The 19597-nt window shown below is 43.2% G+C and overlaps 1 protein-coding gene across 3 annotated transcripts; it reads right to left on the bottom strand.

The window, feature by feature from the left end:
- Positions 1–2007: 2007 nt before the first annotated feature.
- On the bottom strand, positions 2008–18418 carry ccdc120b (coiled-coil domain containing 120b). 3 transcript variants are annotated; one of them, XM_073467483.1, is made up of 11 exons: positions 18346–18418; positions 10932–11090; positions 10748–10847; positions 9416–9546; positions 8291–8392; positions 8075–8195; positions 7855–7914; positions 7349–7502; positions 6745–6846; positions 5368–6405; positions 2008–4403 (listed from the first exon to the last, which is right to left on the bottom strand). In XM_073467483.1, exons 3-11 carry the CDS (start codon positions 10794–10796, stop codon positions 4313–4315), a joined length of 1848 nt encoding a protein of 615 aa, XP_073323584.1. In that variant the 5' UTR covers positions 10797–10847; positions 10932–11090; positions 18346–18418; the 3' UTR covers positions 2008–4312. The 3 variants fall into 3 exon arrangements, with proteins under 3 accessions (XP_073323584.1, XP_073323582.1, XP_073323583.1); XM_073467481.1 differs by lacking the exon at positions 18346–18418 and adding an exon at positions 18128–18195; XM_073467482.1 differs by lacking the exon at positions 18346–18418 and adding an exon at positions 14761–14854.
- Between the last annotated feature and the right edge of the window lie 1179 nt (positions 18419–19597).

The following is a 19597-nucleotide window of genomic DNA, read 5'->3' as shown; positions in this document are numbered from 1 at the left end:
CTTCGGTACCGGTATGATGGTGGAGGACTTGAGACACTCAGGAACCATGGACAGCTGCAGGGACAGGTTGAAGATGTCCAGGAACACTCCTGCCAGCTGGTCGGCACATGTTCTCAGAGTCCGACCTGACACCATGTCCGGTCCCGCAGCTTTGCGGGTGTTGATCCTCCTCAGGGTGGATGACACCTGGTGCTGCTGCAGGACGAGGGGCTGGTGCTGCTCCTCCAGCCGGGATAGGTGTATAGCTTCTCTGCTGCCTGGTGTGTCGAAGCGAGCAAAGAAGCTGTTTAAGGTGTCAGGCAGGGTGGAGTCGTGACTGACGAGCTGAGTGTTGGGCTTATAGTCCGTCATGGTTCTGATGCCTTTCCACATGCTCCGGGGGTTGTTGTTGTTGAAGTGATCTTCAACTTTGTCATTATACCGGAGCTTGGCCTGTTTGATTCCTTTCTTCAGTTCTGCTCGGGCCCTGCTGTAAGCCAGCCTGTCTCCGGATCTGTAGGCAGTATCGCGGGCTTTCAGCAGGGACCTCACTGTGCTGTCCAGCCATGGTTTCTGGTTAGGAAACACAGTGATGGTCTTGACTGGGAGGACAGCGTCAGTGCAGAACTGAACATAGGCCAGTACAGATGATGTATACTCCTCCAGGTCTGCCTCTTCGCTGAACACAGACCAGTCTGTGTGCTCAAAGCAGTCCTGGAGTGCAGAGGAGGCCTCCTCAGTCCAAACCTGTACTGTCCTGGTGGTCGGCTTTGTTCTGCAGGCCAGAGGCTTGTAGGCCGGTATAAGCTCCACTGAGATGTGGTCCGACATGCCCAGGTGTGGAGCTGCTACAGCCTTGTAAGCAGCAGGGATGTTGCAGTAGACCTGGTCCAGAATGTTATTGCCTCTGGTGGGAAAGTTGATGTACTTGTAAAATTTGGGAAACACCGCCTTTAGTTCAACGTGGTTAAAGTCTCCCGCCACAATCACAGCCGCCTCCGGGTTATCGTTCATCTGCCCGCTGATGAGGCAGTAGAGTTCCTCTAATGCTAGCTTAGCATTAGCCCACGGTGGGATGTAGGCGGCCACAATAACAATGGAGGAGAGTTCTCCTAAACCTTTTGTATTTTTACAAGTAGGCCTATATACAGTTTGGTGAGATGAAGTAATTACTAGAATAAGTTGTTTTTTTCTTTTTATTTACGTATTTCTATACATAATTAATCCTCATTATTTGTTCCACTCCATTGTTATATAGGTCTAAAATAAACACACGTCCCGGCTGAACTCAAACCAGGTACATTGCTGACTGATAGCAGCAAAACCACAGTCGTGATTAGTAATACCAAGTTTAAATGCCATGCTCCATTTAGTGTTAGTTTCAGGACCCTGCAACAGTGTATACTGGCTGACCGTCAACAGAGCCATCCTTAACAGTATTGATTGCACCTGTGCATTTCCTACTCTGACAAGTCAAAACAAAATGCTTGCTGTGAAGATTGATAATGATGCAGTACAAAGTAAGAAAGATATTATGCAAATATACAATTTCAATAAGGTACACATCCAAAATGTGCACAATGCCAAAAATATGAACCGGTTAATGGTTAGGATCATTCTTGGTGAGTCAACATTGTTTTTGATGAGTCAAAGTAGTAGTCAGAAAAACTGAAAACACTTGTATGGATGTGTAGGGCCCATAAAGTTAAAACAAAAGGAGAGAGCGAGAGAGAAAACTGTGACTTTTGTCTTTCATCTCTTACTTTGGAAACACATTAAGAAGGAATGTCTTAATGGCCACTTTAAACAGCAGGAATCATTTCAGCAAGCAATCGTCTGTGCATTGTTTAATGACAGACTTGATAAATAGTAAACTTCTCCTTTAACATTTAGATTTTATTATGGTGAGTCAAATTGCTTTCCTTTTTATTTCAGAAAAAGAACACAGACCAAAGAATAAAGAGTAATAAGACACAGAAACAGACAGGAAAACGTAATGTTTTAACAAATAAACGTTATAAACCTGTGTTGATTTCAACATGACACTTTATTTAGTAGAATGAATGCACAGTCTCATACATACAGTATAGGGCGGGCCTAAAGTCTTATTTCATAGGCCTGGTTATAAAGAGAGGAGGGATAGAGAAAACAGCTGCACTTAAATATCTAAAAAAAAAAAAAAAAGAAGAAGAAGAAGAAGAATCAAATATTAACACGTCACACTGCTGGATGAAATGAAATTTAACACACATTACCGATTCTCGCACTGATGAGAAAGAGCTACAGTAGATAGCTACAAAATGTTATAGGTTCATAAATATAATATAGTTTGAATAAATTTGCCTCAGAGCTAAATTTATATCATTTACTTTAAACTTACAGAGTACATTATATGAAAAATACATTTACGACCCCCAGTGCACAGCAGTTTGGTCTTTGATTTCAGGTTTTAGCCAGCTGTAAGAAGCTGCATGAAGCTGGATACTGAGAGGATGTGAACACATCAGACAGGTAACAGAAGAAACCAGGTAACATTCGCTGTGTGCTACAGTTTGTAACAGAGTAGAAAACAACATCATGAGTGAAAAACGTAAAGAATTACATTCAAATGAGTCCCAACATGGCCGATGGAAAAATACTTAAAACTATGTTAACTTCTGTTTACAATAAGACAAATACTTTCAGCTTCCTTGAGGATTTTATTCTTCTGATTTTTCTGAACATTGCAGCTGTTAAAACTCTGATTACAAATATATCATGACACATAACTACTCTGATTTTTTAAAAATGTAAAGTTAATTCTTTTCTTTTTTTAAATGACACACAAACAAGCACATGAAATGAGTTGAAATCATTACAAATACAAAAAATCAGCCAGCATGAATTCTCATTAACAAATTTACTGGCATGAGACCTGCTCACACCATCATTCAAAACTGCAGCAGCCCTATTCTGTTCAAACCACCAACCTCACTTTTTACAACCAATTAAATAGTGCTCACTTGGGGGTGGAATGAGTTGGGGAGGTTATTCTGATTAAATACTCATGTCGTTAGTTGAGAAATTACATTGTTAGTACGGGAATAAAATATCAGCTTGAAACTCATCAGTACAATCCACGCTATATACAGACTCAGATAGACCTTCAGTAGATGTTGATAAAACTCACTTTCCTTGAACTTTCCCCCAATTATAAACCCTGTCAAAAGCTTCATACTGCCTCTCATCTCTCTTGGAGACAATTTCATAGGGAATTAAGGCTTAAGATGTTCATAAAGTGCTCCATATGACACTCAAATCCTCCACAACCAACTGCAGAAAAAATCATCTTGATATGAGTAAATACTTGTCATACAGACATGTGCTACTGCCACACAGTAGGTCTCACAACAGCCCTCAGGTTTGTCCTAAAACTGGTCTAATTATTCTGTGAAGGTCGGCACAGAGAAAGCTACATTTATCGGCCAGCACCGAGCTGAATCTAGAAAACAAACTGAAAAATCACAATATATATGACATCATTCCGAATACCCTAATTTAGTGACATCGTAAACTGCTCTCACTATTTGATTAGACTAAGCTCACACGGCTTACTGCTAACATTTCAGATCAATAGAAAGCACGTTAAAGTTTTCTAACCAAGGTTTATATTAAAACTTTTTAGGCACTCCCATCCGCTACACCTGCACGCTACAGTTAATGGCCCCTTTCGTTTATCAAACATGAAAAATACAAATGGCTGTGAAATCAACAGCAGATGGAGACCGAAGCATGTTTTTTGCGTTTTACATAGTTTTACAAACACACATTCACCGGCATGTATTAATACTTTTTCAAATGATGTGAGCTCATATAACATCTTCGTATATCACACGCTTAATGAGCAATAAATTACCTCTTTAATATAACTGTTATTTATATCTCAGAAGATACAAAATAGTGATTTGGAGTTGTATATATTCTGTAAAAAAGTATATCTCGGGAGATTTTTCAGGGTTATTAGGAAAGATTTTACTGCTTTGATATATGAAGTACAGCATGACCATATTGTTTATTAGTGAGTCCCAGTGCACATCCACATGGGATCACTGGGTTTGAAGTTCATATACTGGTGGGATTAGTTATAACAGGGGGGACTTGCCAAGGCTTTTTCACACTGTACAGCTACAGTTTGTCATTTATTCCAGTCTCTTTCTGCTGAGGTTGCCGTGTTTTGCTTTGCTGTTGAGGTCACATTGTATCAACTTATCTGTGTGAGTCTGAGTGAATGTGTGTGTGTGTGAGGCTACAGTGTTCTTGCTCATATAGTGTAGTGTGTGTGTGTTCTGCTGCTTCAGACTAGCGTGCCTGGGTCTGCACTGGGTTCCTTTGGGGTCGCTTCTTGCATCTGTGGAGTCTCCTGATAGAGAGAGAACTCCATCGACCTGTTGGGGAGGAAAGACAAATCAATACAGTGATTCACAAACCAGAGGCAGGAAGCCACAGTGAGGCTCATGAAATATAAAGTATGGATCATGGCTAGAAGGGAGCTTGGGGAGGGATGTCCTTGAAAGTTCATGTGTAACTACTGTCTCTCACAGACCACTTCGAGGAATATATGTGAGAAAACTTGAGTGTTTTTTATCAGGAGACATCCGAGTGGCTGGATGTTGGCATGAGGCAGACAGCAGCAGGAAATGCTGACCTCACAAAATACAAAGACAAACAAAAATAAAACAGCAAGGATTGTAAAAGTCACAGGGTGATCGATGGATTGGAGGGGAATAGAGTGAGAGTAATAGCACCATCCTCTGCTGGAGGACTAGCTGCCAGGCTTCCAGTGAGAAACATATTTAAAGGTGCAATATGTAAGAATTTTAGTTTGAAACATAAAAAAAAAAAAAAATTAACCTAAACAATCAAAAGAACGTAAAGACATAACAGTTTTGGCGTTACGTCAAAGATGTCCAAGTATTGTGTTGCAGAGATGAGCTAACTAGCTGCAGTTAGCAGTTACTCTGGTGATATGCTGCCTTCATTTGTTGTCAATATGAATTTAACAGGTAGCCAGTTCTTACATATTGCACCTTTAAGTTTACTCAAACGTTGAGTAAGTGAGTATTTAAGCAGCAGGTCAGTTTGACTCAAAATAAACCACAGTTTCGTTGTAGATGGTAATGAGGGAACAGCATATTGCACCTTTAGGCAAATCTCAGTGGTAAATACTGACTGAGTGATTGTATTTACAAACATGCATCTTGATATTTGTAGTTAATTAAATATATTCTTATATAGCTGCTAAAACATACAAAGTGTCCCTTGAAATCAGATAACATGTCACAACGTTCATGATGCTTCCCACTTAAGACTTATACATATATAAGACCCAAAAATGACAAAAGTACTGACCTTCCATGCAGCGGGTGACCATGGAAGCTGGCTGACTGGGGTATCGAAGACCTGTGGAGGTTGGCTGTTTCACCTTGAACAGACTGGGCCTGGTGCACCAGCGGATGGGGGTGTGAGAGGCGAGAGATCCCCGCCTCGTGGCTCTTTGAGGCAGCAGGAGGATAGCCGAGAGCATTCCTCAGGTACCAGTCCCTCAGTCCCTCCAGAGCCAGGGCTTTATGCAAACTTCGTGTCGAGTCCTCTGGGGTCGGGAGAGAGAACTGTGGGGGTCTGCGGCTGAAGGAGGGGCCAGACAGCTCGGTCTGGTAGGGGAGCAGGTTGGGGATGGAGGACGTGGTGGTGCCAGAGGCGGGAAGGGGAGACTCGTACGCTGACAGCAGGATGGCATCCTGGGAATGTGGCTGCAAAGGAATAAAGGGTCCACAAGATTTGGTTCTGGTGACTTTGACCCTGCGCAGCTCAGCTTGGGACCCTCGGAGGACCATGGGGCTATAAGGAGGTGCGGCGCTGGGGAGATGCACCTGGGAATGTGAAAAGCCATTGGCATGGGGAGGCGCCGCTGCAGTGGAGGAGCGAGGAGAGGACATGTCCTGCCAGATCCTGCCTGTGGACTGGTACAGGTGGTTCTGCACCTGCATCCTCTGCTGTTTCCCCCAGATATAGTCCATCAGTAGCTCATTGTAGCCTCCACCAGCCCCTCTGCCACCCATGGACAGACGCAGTTTGGCCTGTTCCACAGAGTTATCAACGTGTCTCTCAGGGCTGCCCAGGTGAATGTGTCGCAGCTTGCCATCAGTCAGTGTCTCAGAGCTCTTGTAGGGCCCTCCTCGGGGAGGCATCCCGTTTCTGGGAGCAGGATCGTCAGGAAGGCTCGATCTATCCAGCAGGGCCTCGGAGCTGTTACTACGCCTGGCCCGGGAACTGTAAGGGCAGCTTCTCCGGTCTGAGGAGGAGCCCTCCTGGGCCAGTGGAATCATGTATGGAACATCCAGACTGCCAGACCACTGCTTCAACCCATTACCACCTGACGCATCCGACCTGAGGCAGAGATAAGCACAACAACAAATTACATTAGGAGAGGACTCGCAGCAACTGTGGATAAAGAAAAGAGAGTGAAAGCAATTTTAATCAAAACCATGTAACAGCATTTCACAGAAAATCACTTAAGACGGGACACAATTTTTAATGCTCAAAGAGCAAACGACGAGCTCAAGCCCTTGCTGGTAGCTAAATTTGACACTAATCGTTGTAACAACCCTGACTCTGTGTCTGCATTCAACTAAGTCATTAAGCCAATTCCCAGCGCACAGTTATCACAGTGGGAGGGAGCTGTAGCTGTGATTCATCAGACAGAAGCAGCTCTGTATCGCAGGTTACCTGACGTGAACGCTGATTGGAGCAGTTCGGGCCAAGAGAGGAGTGGCCGGAACACTTCTGCCTTCAACGTTAGATGCACTTCTCGGTAAAGAGTGAGTTGGGCTGTGAGAAGCAACACAAGAAGACATGGGTGCATTAAACATTTGCTAAACTAAAATCTGGCTTTTGTCTTCAGTGGGAAAAAGGTTCAATCAGCATTCATTCCCGGGTCAAGTGACTCTGCAGTTCGGGTTGTACATGGATATTTATCAGCTCCAGCACTGATCCGCAGTGATAAACAAGACATTTCTGCCCCTTTTCCAGTGTGATGTTACAAATTAAAGTTCTGAACATTGCAGCATAGATGGTTTTCTGTCTATCTCCGTTCAAGCAGCACTTTAGTCTGTGTTGAGTTTGAAAGAGTGTGTTTGTGGCAGTGAATGTGACAAACCAGAAAAAAAAAAAAAACACAGAAAGGCAAACTCGTCTACTGATAATTGGAGGGAGTGAATCCGCTAGTTTTAGGGGGATTACCAATGTTTAAAAAACCTGCATATACATGCTAATGTTGGTGTAAAAAGCAGACTGCACAGCTTGCAGTATAGGGTCACTTTAAGAGAAGTACCTGACAGAGCTTGTGACAGAGTTGCGGCGTGTCCTCATCTCGTAGTAAATCTCGACTGGAGACAGCTTCCTGCTGATCCTGTGGTCAGGGCTGCCCACAGTGAGCCGGGGCTGAGACAGAGAGCGCTGGTCAGCGGCCACGCTGGGAGAAGACTCTTTTGGGGAAAGAAAAACAAAGAAATTATGTTTTAATGAAGCCCTCTCACAGATGACAAAAAAAACTGATCACGTCCATTAACAACAGAAAGAGCCAAGCGTGCTATTTTGGGTTTACAACTGAGATGCAACTGCATATTTGAATTCAGTGTCTAAACACCAGAAGTGCAAATGAGTCTCCCACCCGCTAAGTGTGAGTGATGTATTTTGAATGTGATGCAAATACATTGAGCTAATTCTGCTGCCTGCCTACTACTGCGCCAGTTAAGCTCATCATGAATATGGAGATGCTGTACATCCACCAGAGACACAGATAGATGTTGAAAGACAGTTTGTATTCGGTTGACTCACCATTGTCATGGGATGTTGAATCTGACATGGAGCTTGTACTCTCTGACATGACAGTGTCCTCTGAAAGAAAACAAACCATGCACAGGTCACAGATGATGACACATGGATTTAGACACATCTGCTGACACAAGTGCAAGGCTCAGTGTGTTTTAAAGAGGCAAAGAATGTTAACAACAACATAGATATATTTGTTTTTAAAGTGGGTGTGTTGAAATCATACCTGTGTGACAGCCTCGATGAACTGTCCTCTTGCTATTTGGGACATTTCGGTCTGATTCTGAGTGTCTGTACAGAGCACCAGTGAAGATAGCTTTCATCTGCTTTCTTTGGGCAGCCTCATCCTGACACCAGAGACAGCATGCAGTGTTAGTACACAAGTACAGATAGAGGTACAGCTGCTGCGTAAACACTATTGATATTCAAGGTGTTGACTTACCTCTGCCTTGGTGTTGGGCGCCAGGCCAACTCTGCGCTGCACCGCTGGGGGTTTCTCTCCCGTCTCTAGGGGGAAAGCACGTGGCAACTTCCCGGTCAGCTCCTGCAGAGGACATTCATTAGCCCTCAGTAACTAAAATCCATCTTCTCACTGGCCTGTAAGCTCCAAAGTGTTGTATAAAATGAGACCACTTAAGAGATTACTTTAAATCTCAATAAAAACACCCTTTAAATAGTCGACTGCACTGAAAAAAGATAAAGAAATAATATTTATATCATAATTTTGCTCTAAAACAAACAGAATAACTGCACAGATGAGCAGAGATTCACACTTTTAAATTAGCTACACTGAAAACGAATTAGACAAGTTGTGAATCCTAGAATAGAGCAGAGTGAGTCACTCACATACATCGAGGTGAAAACATGTTTTGAAGAGCTCTTAATGAAAAGCTGAGGCAGCTGTGACTTCATAAAGACATGTGGACAAGTTGTGTGTAGCTATCAAGCAAATATAAATCTGTAGTCCATTTTATATGAGGAAATTATTAGAGCCCGACCGATGTGCAGTTTTTGTGGCCGACTAAAGGGAGTAAAAAATTTCAATGATATATCGGCTGATATACACACATTTTTTGCAGTGATCCCTCAAATCTGGTTATCGAACACTTGTGACAAAATTATGTAATGGAGGCGGGATATTTTATAGTTTAACAAAAAACAAAAAAATCAGTGCACTGAAACAGTAAATTTCACTTGAAATGTAATAATTATAAAATCACCCCAGGCATCGCTTTCTGCACCGTTTTCTTTAAAATCAAAACGTTTTCATGTCGCCTGACAACAGATACGCTGATACCAATGCACTGTATATGATACAGTATAATAACAGCTGATAATATCGGTCAAATGATGTCTCTGTTGGGCTCTAAAGATTATCACGGTTTCCTTACAAGTTGCTCCTAAGATCTGAGGTTCAAATATACAGAATATTAAAATATACTTACATACTAATTCGTAATGCACTGCGATATCTGCAGTAACAAACTGCAGTTGTCATAATAAGTTGGGGTGAGTATAGAGTGAGATGAGATGAATACATTTTGAAAGTGAAGTGAGAGCTACTCACTGCTTCCTGCAAACAGACTTGTTTGAGTTCCCCCACTCTGGAGTTGAGGAGAGCCTCCAGGGCCTGCTTCCTCTCTTGCAGAGCTGCAATCCTCTCAGCCTGCAGCTTGCCATCCTGGCAGCCTTGAACATCTACAAAGCACAGCACATGCAACGCATCTTCAGAAAGACTTAACAACATTTTAAAGCTGGCAATGTTCTATATTTTTTATTGTCAACACATCCAATGAAAAGACCACCAATGAGTCGATCCTACTGTCACGTAATGTCTCTGTATCTAAAGCGATATACATGTATATCTTATTCTTCTGTTCCACAGAGCTCCTGGAGCTGTTCCTCCATTACAGTCTACACTGAAACTGGTTTATTTTGAGTCAGGCACATACAAACTGACCTGCTGCTTAAATACTCACTCACTCAACTTTCTCCTGTTTGAGTCTGAGTCTCCTGTTTTAAAGGTGCAATATGTAAGAACTGACTACCTGCTGAATTCATACTGCCAACAAATATCACCAGAGTAACTGCTAACTGTCGCTAACTGACCTAGTTAGCTCACTTAGCAGTGTAGCCAGCCAGCTTTGACCGAGGTTTTCAGACACAGGGCTAGCTAGTTAGCATGCTACTTCAGTATATACCTTTGCAACACTATACATAGATGTCTTTGACATAACATCTAAACTGTTATGTCTTCACTTTATGTTGATAATTTTGCTCAATTTTTTAATCTCTCAACTAAGATTCTAACATTTGGCACCTTTAACTAAAAGTCACAATGCCCAGCTTTTTTCAGAAGTTACAGAGCACTTTTAAAAAAGAAAAATAACACTATGTTTTTGTTTTTGTTAGCAAGAAACAGAATAAGAGTCACAGACAGGGAAGGGAAGTCAGAATGTTTTGAGAAATGGGTGAACACCTTGTTGGTTTTTTTGGAATGGAATTTTTTTGGCCATCACAAAAATACAAACTTCTTCTTAAACAGCATGAGCAAAATTTTTTTTTAAGACCAAATCAGGAATGCAGAACTAAGAAATGTCACTATTTAATTTCAAATGCAGTGTTTTGGCTTGAGCTGTTTCACAATGCCTGCTTTTTGTGTCTGTTCCTCAGTGCTCTGATAAGATTATCTGACAGCTGTGGTGACAGCACGTCAACAAATGGCCTTCACACATACAGCTGTTTTTTCAGCTGGCTGTTCCCTTGAGAAAAACACTTTTGTTTTCCTTCTGTTGAACTGTTAGAAAAAACACAAGCTGATAGATTTGCCAGGCCGTTTCAGGCTCGTCCAGACATGAAAGTGTCCGCCTTCACAGTGGGAGAAGTCGTTACTACTCACCAGGAGCCCCCAAACCCATGGATGTGATCAGATGTCCTTTGACCTCCATGTGATGTAATTCTGGGGACTTTACAACTCACGCTCCCAGCCACGCCCTCACCTAAAGAAAAACAAACTGAGGATTAACTGCTGCCGAGATGCAACGACTAAATGTGCACAGATTTGATGTTGTTCCCTCTCTAACCTTGCAGTATCAGCCATGTGTTTTCTTGAGGTGGAGAGTCAATGGTTGCATTTCTGGCAAGTCAGCAGTAGATAAGCATTGGTCTCTCCTAGATCAGATTACAGCAGGTACCATGAGGGGGAGCCACCGCACCTCTGCTCAGGTGTCTATAGCTGAATCCTTGAAAGAGATAAAAAAAACAAAAACATTAGTAATAGAGCTTAAAAAGAAAGGAATAGTGGAACAATATTTTTATTTTTCTGTGACTGTAACATACACACAGAGACTCAGCAAGGTGGGAGTTGATCTGTCTAACTGCATGTGGTAAAGATAATTATCAGGATAGCTAAAAGCATTAATAAAAACAGATTTGACAATATATGAAGCCATATTTAAAAACATATCAGATGCATTTAGTTGGATTTATAGAACATTTAGAAAATATCAAAAGTCTGAGCATAACTTAAGTTGCTCCTCGAGGCATTCTGAAAATGAGTTACGGTCTAAAATTAGCTCTCAGATACAATTAGCAACCAATTAATTTGCAAAGAGAAGGAAGAGCGAGACAGAAAAAGTAACATTAATAATGTATGGACAGAAACAGAGAGGGAGAAATCTAATCCCTGTGTGCTTTATGTCTCAGTAGTTACACAAGAGAGGGAGCCAGAGGGATAGAGCCAGGAGCAAAGTGATGGAATAAATAACACAGGCGGGGAATAAAAGCAGCGTTCAGAGGAGTTTCCTCTTTGCAGCCGTCATAAATATGCAGGGTTACATGAAATCCACTGTTCATGGAATTACTTTTACTATCTCTTATAGCTTCTACATATCAAATCATCCAGGATAGAGAAGAAAAAAATTAAACCGTTACTGCCTAAAATTGAACAAGTGGCCAATTTTTTAAAAAATGACAAGAAATGCTGCCTTCACTTGTCTGTAGCAAGTGAGCAACCTCTCATGTGCACTTCTCCCCACATAATGGAGGTTCATTACAAACAAAGCCTCTTCCCTAATACCCAGTGGAGACTTGACATCCAAAAATAGCGACAGCGTTTTCTGCCAAAAGCCTCTCATTCAACGCTGCTCACAAATCGCTGCCATAAACAAGCATCTTGCCAGTCGAGTAAATCATAAAACGACTCCATTCAACCCACAAATCTAGACGGAAGGCCTCAAGGGCTGAATCAAAATTACCCATCCAAAGACTGCTTCTGCCAGCATCACATCTTTCAAAAAGGAAACATTTATCTATCAGTTACCGAGCGGCTGTGTCGAGGCTCTGAACACAGCTGGCCAGCTTTTTTTGTGCTTTTCAGGTCAGAAAGACACAGCTCTGTTTTCCTTACTCAAACAACATAGAGAATGAGGCCTAGTTTGTGTGAGGACATACTTGAAATACTTGTACCAAGTTTGCTCCTGTGCTGGAGCTGAACCAGTAGCTGCTGTTTGCTCCTGTATGTGTGAAAACCCCCAGCATGCTTGACCTCCCATTGACAGACAAGTAGGAGCCTTTCACACAAACAAGTGGCAGAGTAACGACCGCCACTCGGACAAAAGCTCATCACATGAACCTCGTTAAACACAAGCGAGTCTGTGATAATCAGATTTTCAGTTAATCTAATATGCCGGGAAGGACTTTCACCTGGGAATGTACAAGGCAGTGTGTCATGTCTGGTCTCTGCTGAACAGCGAGGCTGAGCAGTAAACCCTCTGGGAGAAGCAGTCAAGAGAAGACAGACAGAGACATTTGGTATTCATCTGGATGGTCGCTGGGCAGCTGAGAACAGGAGCCAAAAGGCTGCCATGCCTCTCACGAATGGCTTTGTTCAGCAAACAAAACATTTGCTTGAGAAAGTGGTGCTATACTTTCCACCCACTAAAATGTGTCCTTTATCTCTTTATCAAACTAACAATCCTTTGACTTTAGTGCTCTGGGTTAACTAATGTTTCATTTATGCTTCTACAAAATAGTGATGTAACCTTTCAAAGAAAGAAACAAAGGGTTCCTCCTCTTATACATGAAATGTTAAATGCATTACCAATGAAACCAACCTTTGTTTTCTTCAACAAACTCAGGGGTTTTACTGCTACAGCCCTCCTCCGTCTAGTATGAACATTAGCTTTCAGTTCTGAACGATATTTTTGTGGTTTGTCGTCATCCTGATAATACATTAGTTAGAAATGCATCATAAAAGACTGAAGATGATGAATAATAATATAATCATTTTATTTATCATGCTAACATTTCACCCATTCACCCATCTCAATTGGCCTATCAGATGAAGCCCCGTATAGCCGTTAGCAACCGTCAGACTAATTGATGTAAGTTTGGTGGCCACTGTGAGATTAGCTAGCTTGATGGCTTGAAGGAGAAAGGGGCTAATATGAGCGATTAAACTTGCAGCAGTCAACTTTTTTTTCTATAACTTATCATTCTTAAGTACATACTGATTGCACAGTGTAATGACTGTGAATAAATAACACCATCCCAATATAGATTGATTCACTCCAAGTCTCGCTTTCACTATGCTATTTTCAGTCAGCTCCTGGGCTTGATTTTTCCCGGAGCCTTTTCCAACCAAAACAGGAAGAGGCATTGTTTTCCCCAGATGCTATCCCCAGGTATTGTTGGAACGACTGGACTAACTGTGGAAACTCTACACTGCAAAAGAAAAAGAGCCCCGATGGAGGAGGCAAAGAAGGAGAGTGATAGATATGCTGATATGTGTTTCCCCTTAACAGCAAAACAACGCTCTAAAGCCAACTTATTAATACAACCGGATGTTTTACATAAGCACTGAAATCAGGACTTCCTGGTCAATTTGGGATTCTTACAGTTGTTTTTGCTTCGGACAGTATTCAGGCTGCTAGCTGTAGCCATGTTGCTAACACTGTCTTTGCGACGGTAGCCCCAACAGTAATACTACAGGGAAATGCTTGTGTCTGTTCACACTTTAAATATTTGTTGTTGTCTTTTTCATTTAATCACATGTTATGGCACACTGCATATTTTCCTTATAGCATCCAGGCCAATAGCTGATGTTAACCAACACTAGCAAGTAAATACTGCAGAGTAACTTAATCAGTTAACTAACTTAATAACTCTCTGATTTGTACTTCTGTATAGGGCAACACACACCTGTGGCGTCAACGCACATCAGCCCTCCACATAAACAGTAATTTCATCACTCCAACACACACTGACTACTGTACCGTCACAACTCCTTCTGTCATGCGTTCGGTTGAGTGCCACTGGCATCAATTGACGCATGTGAAATAACATGACGCTGCACAAAACAGGCAGCGTGTGATGCACTTCACACTGTGTTTTTTGCATTTACCATTATCCCTTAATTGCTTTGTTGTTCTGCAAAGGCTGCGCAACAGGTTACACATAAGTCTTACTCTCCATCTCATGAAGGCTTTTTACATTTGCTCCTTGCAACACTCTTGTAAGTCTGTGTGTGACAGATTTCCAACAACAGCTGTTGCTATTTGTTTGGAATGAACAGAAGATGAATTTAGTTTGCGAGCTAGCAGCAACACTTACAGCTCAGTTAACATCTAAACTGAAGGAGAAAATGAGCCAAGTATAGAAAGAGAATTGACATGAAGAAAAAACAAAGTAAAAAAAAAAAGAAAATACCACAATTTCTGACATGATATGTGAGCAAAAACACCACAGTAGTCGGTGCTTAATGCCAAATACACTCTCCTACACACACTCAAGAAAACACACACACATGAAGGCTCCCCAGGGCTCCCTCAAGTATCCCTTAAAGACGAGGGTGAATCAATCAACTGCAACAAGTCCCCCTCTAACCACTACTGAGTCTGACAAATAACACACCTGACAGGATCAGCGGTCTCACCGGCTCAAGTCGGGGTGCTAACTGCTTTTAAACATCTGGTGTACAGATGTGTGCAGAGGTACAGGTAGCATAACACGAGACCGCATCACATTCCAGAGAGAAGCCTGCAGGAGAGATGGCGGGACAATGAAGAATCAGATAAACGGAGTCACTGAGAGCAGCATCAAAGGAGGGATCAGAGGCGAAACGAGCACCGAGAGATACGAACGCAACGCGATCATCAAACACATGTTGACTTAGCATGTGCGAGGCGGGGGTGAGGGACGGGCTCTGGGTGGTGATGGGGGTGTAGATAGCAATGTGGGAGCCATGTTGATTAAAACATGAGCCGTGCGATGAGAGTGAGCTGTCTCTGTGCAGCGTGCATCACACGAATGCAAATCAGCTGGGGGTTTAATATTCAGGTCCGACGGGCTAAACGCCGAAGCCTGTAAGGTAGATCCAATCCTGCCATGTCCACGCTGCTCTCTCTTAGGCTTAGAAGTCATACATATTAGATCGCAACATTCACAGCAAAGCTAATTTACTATAGGCAACAGTTTTTACATCCAGTTTTCTCATCCCTTGATAAACACGGTGCCTCCCAGCTTCTCAGAGAGATTCACTCTGTCTGCTGTCAGCTTTTATCTGGCCCAAGAGTCCCAGGAACAGGCTACTGTTGTCAACAGCATTTATATAACAGATATATTCATGACTTACAGCGCAGCTTGTCTTAAATACGAGCAGCAGATTCTTCTGTTAGTCTCTTTCAACAGGCAGCACAGAGCAGCTGAGATGTAAGAGAGCAGCTGAGATATCACCTCCTGCTCTCTACAGACAGGTGAGGCTGGCAGCCCGCATGTTGACTGTTGGTGTTGACACAGCTGCTGCTGTTGTGAACTTACACATGGTAACCAGGGCAGGGTTACCACTATACAGCCAGCCCTGACAGAGACGGGCGACGCTCTGTTTCGGAGGAGTCAGAACGAGGCCAATAGCGTTGCAGAGTGTGTGGGTTTGAAAAAATCCAGATGAAACGTTGCGAGGTCGGCTCGCACGATGACTTCAGTGGCTTCCGGTGGTTTTTTGTGATGCGTCTGACCTCTGAACCCTGCTTTGTTCATTTATAAGAGAACGATAATGTGACCTTTATCTGAGCGCTCTCCCTGCCATTCAGCATCAAACTCCAAGGATGTTCTCCCCCCATTGGTGAGGTGAAGTGATGAGAAAAGGGGGATGCAACTCAGTTTTCTGTTTGGAACGGAGATCAGCTGACATACAGCTGATTCAGTGCAGAGGATTTACTGAACTACCTCCACCTGACCAACCCCAACCAAGGAAGGGCTTATAGAAGGTCAGGCGACCCTACTCCCCACCCCCCACGCTAATATGATCTCTTCTTGTGCTCTCTATATCCATGAAATACTGATTTATAACACGCTTATCGGCATACAGCAGGGCAGCTTAGCTCGGACAGACCAATCGCGGGGCTCAGCGTTCCTCCTCCCCGGCCTTGACGCTCACCTTTGCACATTTGACACAACCACCGCGGGTGAAACAGAGCAATCTTGGTGATTGCTATCCACCTGGATTCTGCTAAGCTGAGGCGGGGGGAGTAATAAAGAAAGGAATGTGGCTCTAACGTCCGAGGGGATTATTCCTATGCATTTCCCCTTTGCTCCGTAACACCTGGAGGGATTTCTGTACAGTATGTATTCCCACTGTCGTTTTTATGTCTCAATGTGGCTGTAATCCGCCTTGTTTGGTTCTGATGTGCAGCCACAGCCAGTCACTTCATTGCTACACATGTACAACAGCCTAGTCTGATTCTTCTCTGCTTTCTGTTCTTGACGACAAAAGAAATGTGGGTGAATTCCCTTATCCGAAGCCGTGCTGCTCTGCTACATTTTCAACACTTGATAAGGTCTGGGATTTGATTCCCTGAGCTCACACACACAGCTACCCAGCACTTTGGACGGAGCCGAAAGCTTATTTTCATTTTAAATCCATGCAAATGTACAGGTAAAACGGCTTTGCTGAAGGGTCCAGGATCCAGATCAGGGTCAGATCATAAACCTGCATGCTTGTCAGTCAACTACTCCTGAACCAGATGCTAAAATCATGTCGGTCCATGTCTTGGGGGCATCATAAAAGGAGCAGTGTCTCCTTGATGCAACAGCATGGCTAAAGAATACCATTGTGTTTGCACCAATCTGGGTCATGGTCCAATTCCATGGTGTTTGATTGAATTGTAACACCCAAAGTGGCATGAAAACAACAGGGAGTTGCTTCATAGAAAAGGCGAGCGCCATCTTACCAATTTGAAGATAACAGGGAACACAGAGGGGAGAAAACAAACACCAACACGTGTCAAAACCCCCCCTGAACAAGACAAAACAGAGCATGAATGGCCTCCAGGCTTCCCCTGCAATAAAACAACTTCACCAGACCTCTTTGCAAATGGCCTGATGGTCCGAGAAACTCAACGCCCTCTGCAAAGTACAAGAACCCCAAAATAGGAGCGATCAGCACTTTGGAGAATGCTTGGCAGCAAAGTGGAAAATCCTCTTCTGAAAACAGAGAGGTGTTTCCCAGATACACCAAACGGTGGGCTAGCAGTGATCACCCCTGACTGAAGGCACTGACTGACCCACACACACACACACATGCGGATGAGTGTTTTTCAGATCCAGACAGACATCCTTGTTCAGGAATCTGTTAATAATAGGGGCTTAACACTGTTGCATGAGAACGAGCAGGATTTATATGCGAGGACAGTGAAATCAATAGGGCCCAGCAGACACATGCCTGCTCTGCTCCACAACAATGCAGCAAGGAGAAGTTGTGTGTTCACAAGAAGCGTGACACATTTCATTTACTCGTTAAAATCTGCCTGTTTGCATCCACAGCCATGGCTGCTGAGACACCGGGATGTGTTCAACGCTGCTGTGTTTACAGGCTGCAGAGATGGCACAGATGAGAGAGGCGCCGGGCTTTTTATTTCCTCCGGTGCTTGCATTTCATTTACAGGCGTGTTATTCGGCTCAGCTCAGCGTGGAGAGCATGATGTGCCCCTACATCACAGCCCGGCTTCTGGGGCTGCAACAACAGCCGTCCTTGCATCTGCATAATCGGTGCAGGCGCCTCATAATGAAACACGCCGGACTAATTCATGGAGACATATCGCAGGTGTGTCAGTCGTGAAGGTAAACGCACGTCCGACTGAGAGATAAAATAACGTCTTGTAGTCTCCTATGTAGGCCAAGCAATTCATGACAGAGAATATAGGTTATGTTGTCGGCTACTCATTAATACGCCCCAGTCAGGATGAAGAAGGACATCTTGGAGCTTGAATCCTCCTCTTACCAGAGAGCATGACCGATGCCTTCCGAGGTCTCCACGGTCCGCTGTAGCAAAACCAAGCCGAGGAAAATCATTCCTGCGTTGGGGTCCACGGTGTAAAAATCCTCCCCCCCCCCCCTTGAAGAAAGCTTCGGTTAGTTAAACGTGCTGCAATTCGTGCTACACGAGAAACAGGTCTCCCCCCTCGTTCATGGCAGCTTCGTGTCCCGATTGTAATTCACCAGCAGCGTCGCGACCTCTCCGCTGTGTCGGAGCCTCTGCGCATCTGAGCTCAGCAGACAAGAAAGCTTTTCCCTTCTGCGCCGGATGAAAACCCTCTGTTTCTCTCAGCACACTGACTCCACACTGACTCCACACTGTCACAGCCAGCAGCGACGCCCCTCCCAGATGTTACATGCCTTCAATGTGCGCCAGTCCGTCCTGTGGCACAGGTATCCTCATCTGGTTACAGGTCCGCGATGCTCACCTAGTTGTTGCGTTCAGGGACGCTCAATAGTAAAGAGGGGGAGAGGGCACATTAGCTTGGATTGGTATGTGGTGCTCATGTGGTCCCCCTGCTCGGTCCTTATCCAGTTATTCTGTGAAGAAGACTTTAAATATATTGATATAATCAGTTTCAAGTGCAAAACCTCCTTATCCTGTCATGAAAACCCTCATATGTGTATAAAAACAAAGCCGCAATAGTGAAAATTAGCCAGCATGCTAACGCTGGTACGTTGTGTATACAGGTAGCCAAAAGAAAATTAAATGAATATATTTTTTAAATAAGTAAGTGATGAAATATTCTACTGAAAATTTTAAAATTTCTATTTAAAATCTACAAACTACTTTATTTCAACTCTCTTACCATGAAAACTTTGCAGACACACCATAAGCCTTTTTCAAATACTGTGTGGTTCAAACTACAGAAATTGCATCACAAACATAAGTTTCAGTGCGTTATTCTATAATGACATTTTAAAATGTTTTTAGGTTGGATTTGATTCTTTCCTGTAGAGCATGACTGCCCACAGTGAGGCCCGCAGGCCAACCGAGGACGTTACATTAAAATCTGCACACAGCGCTTGGGGGCTTGGGGCCAATGTTGGTCAGCACAAGGTTCACTTTGGCCCACCAGATATTTCTACGAAAAAAAATATAAATATGTATTTTAATACATTTCAGGTTTTTTAGTTTTTTTTCCTGTCTTATTATTATGACTTATTCTCTGAGGATCCTGCTCTCTGCCTGTCATCCGAGCAGGCAGGACCGCCTCGCCATCGAATTCTCTGTCCTGATTGGATAAAATTGGCAGGGATACCAGATAATGTATTTTCTCTGTTACTGCATGAGCAGGTGGAGGAGAGATGTCGGTTACTGACCAACACTCCGTGATTACTGATGGATTACAATATATATATATATATATATATATATATACTGTATATACCACTATCAGCAGCTTTAACTATGTGGGTTCCTAACTAATCCTTA

Source organism: Pagrus major, chromosome 6 (genome assembly GCF_040436345.1).
Source record: "Pagrus major chromosome 6, Pma_NU_1.0".
NCBI classification, from domain to species: domain Eukaryota; kingdom Metazoa; phylum Chordata; class Actinopteri; order Spariformes; family Sparidae; genus Pagrus; species Pagrus major.
This window is presented reverse-complemented; position numbering and strand designations above follow the sequence as displayed.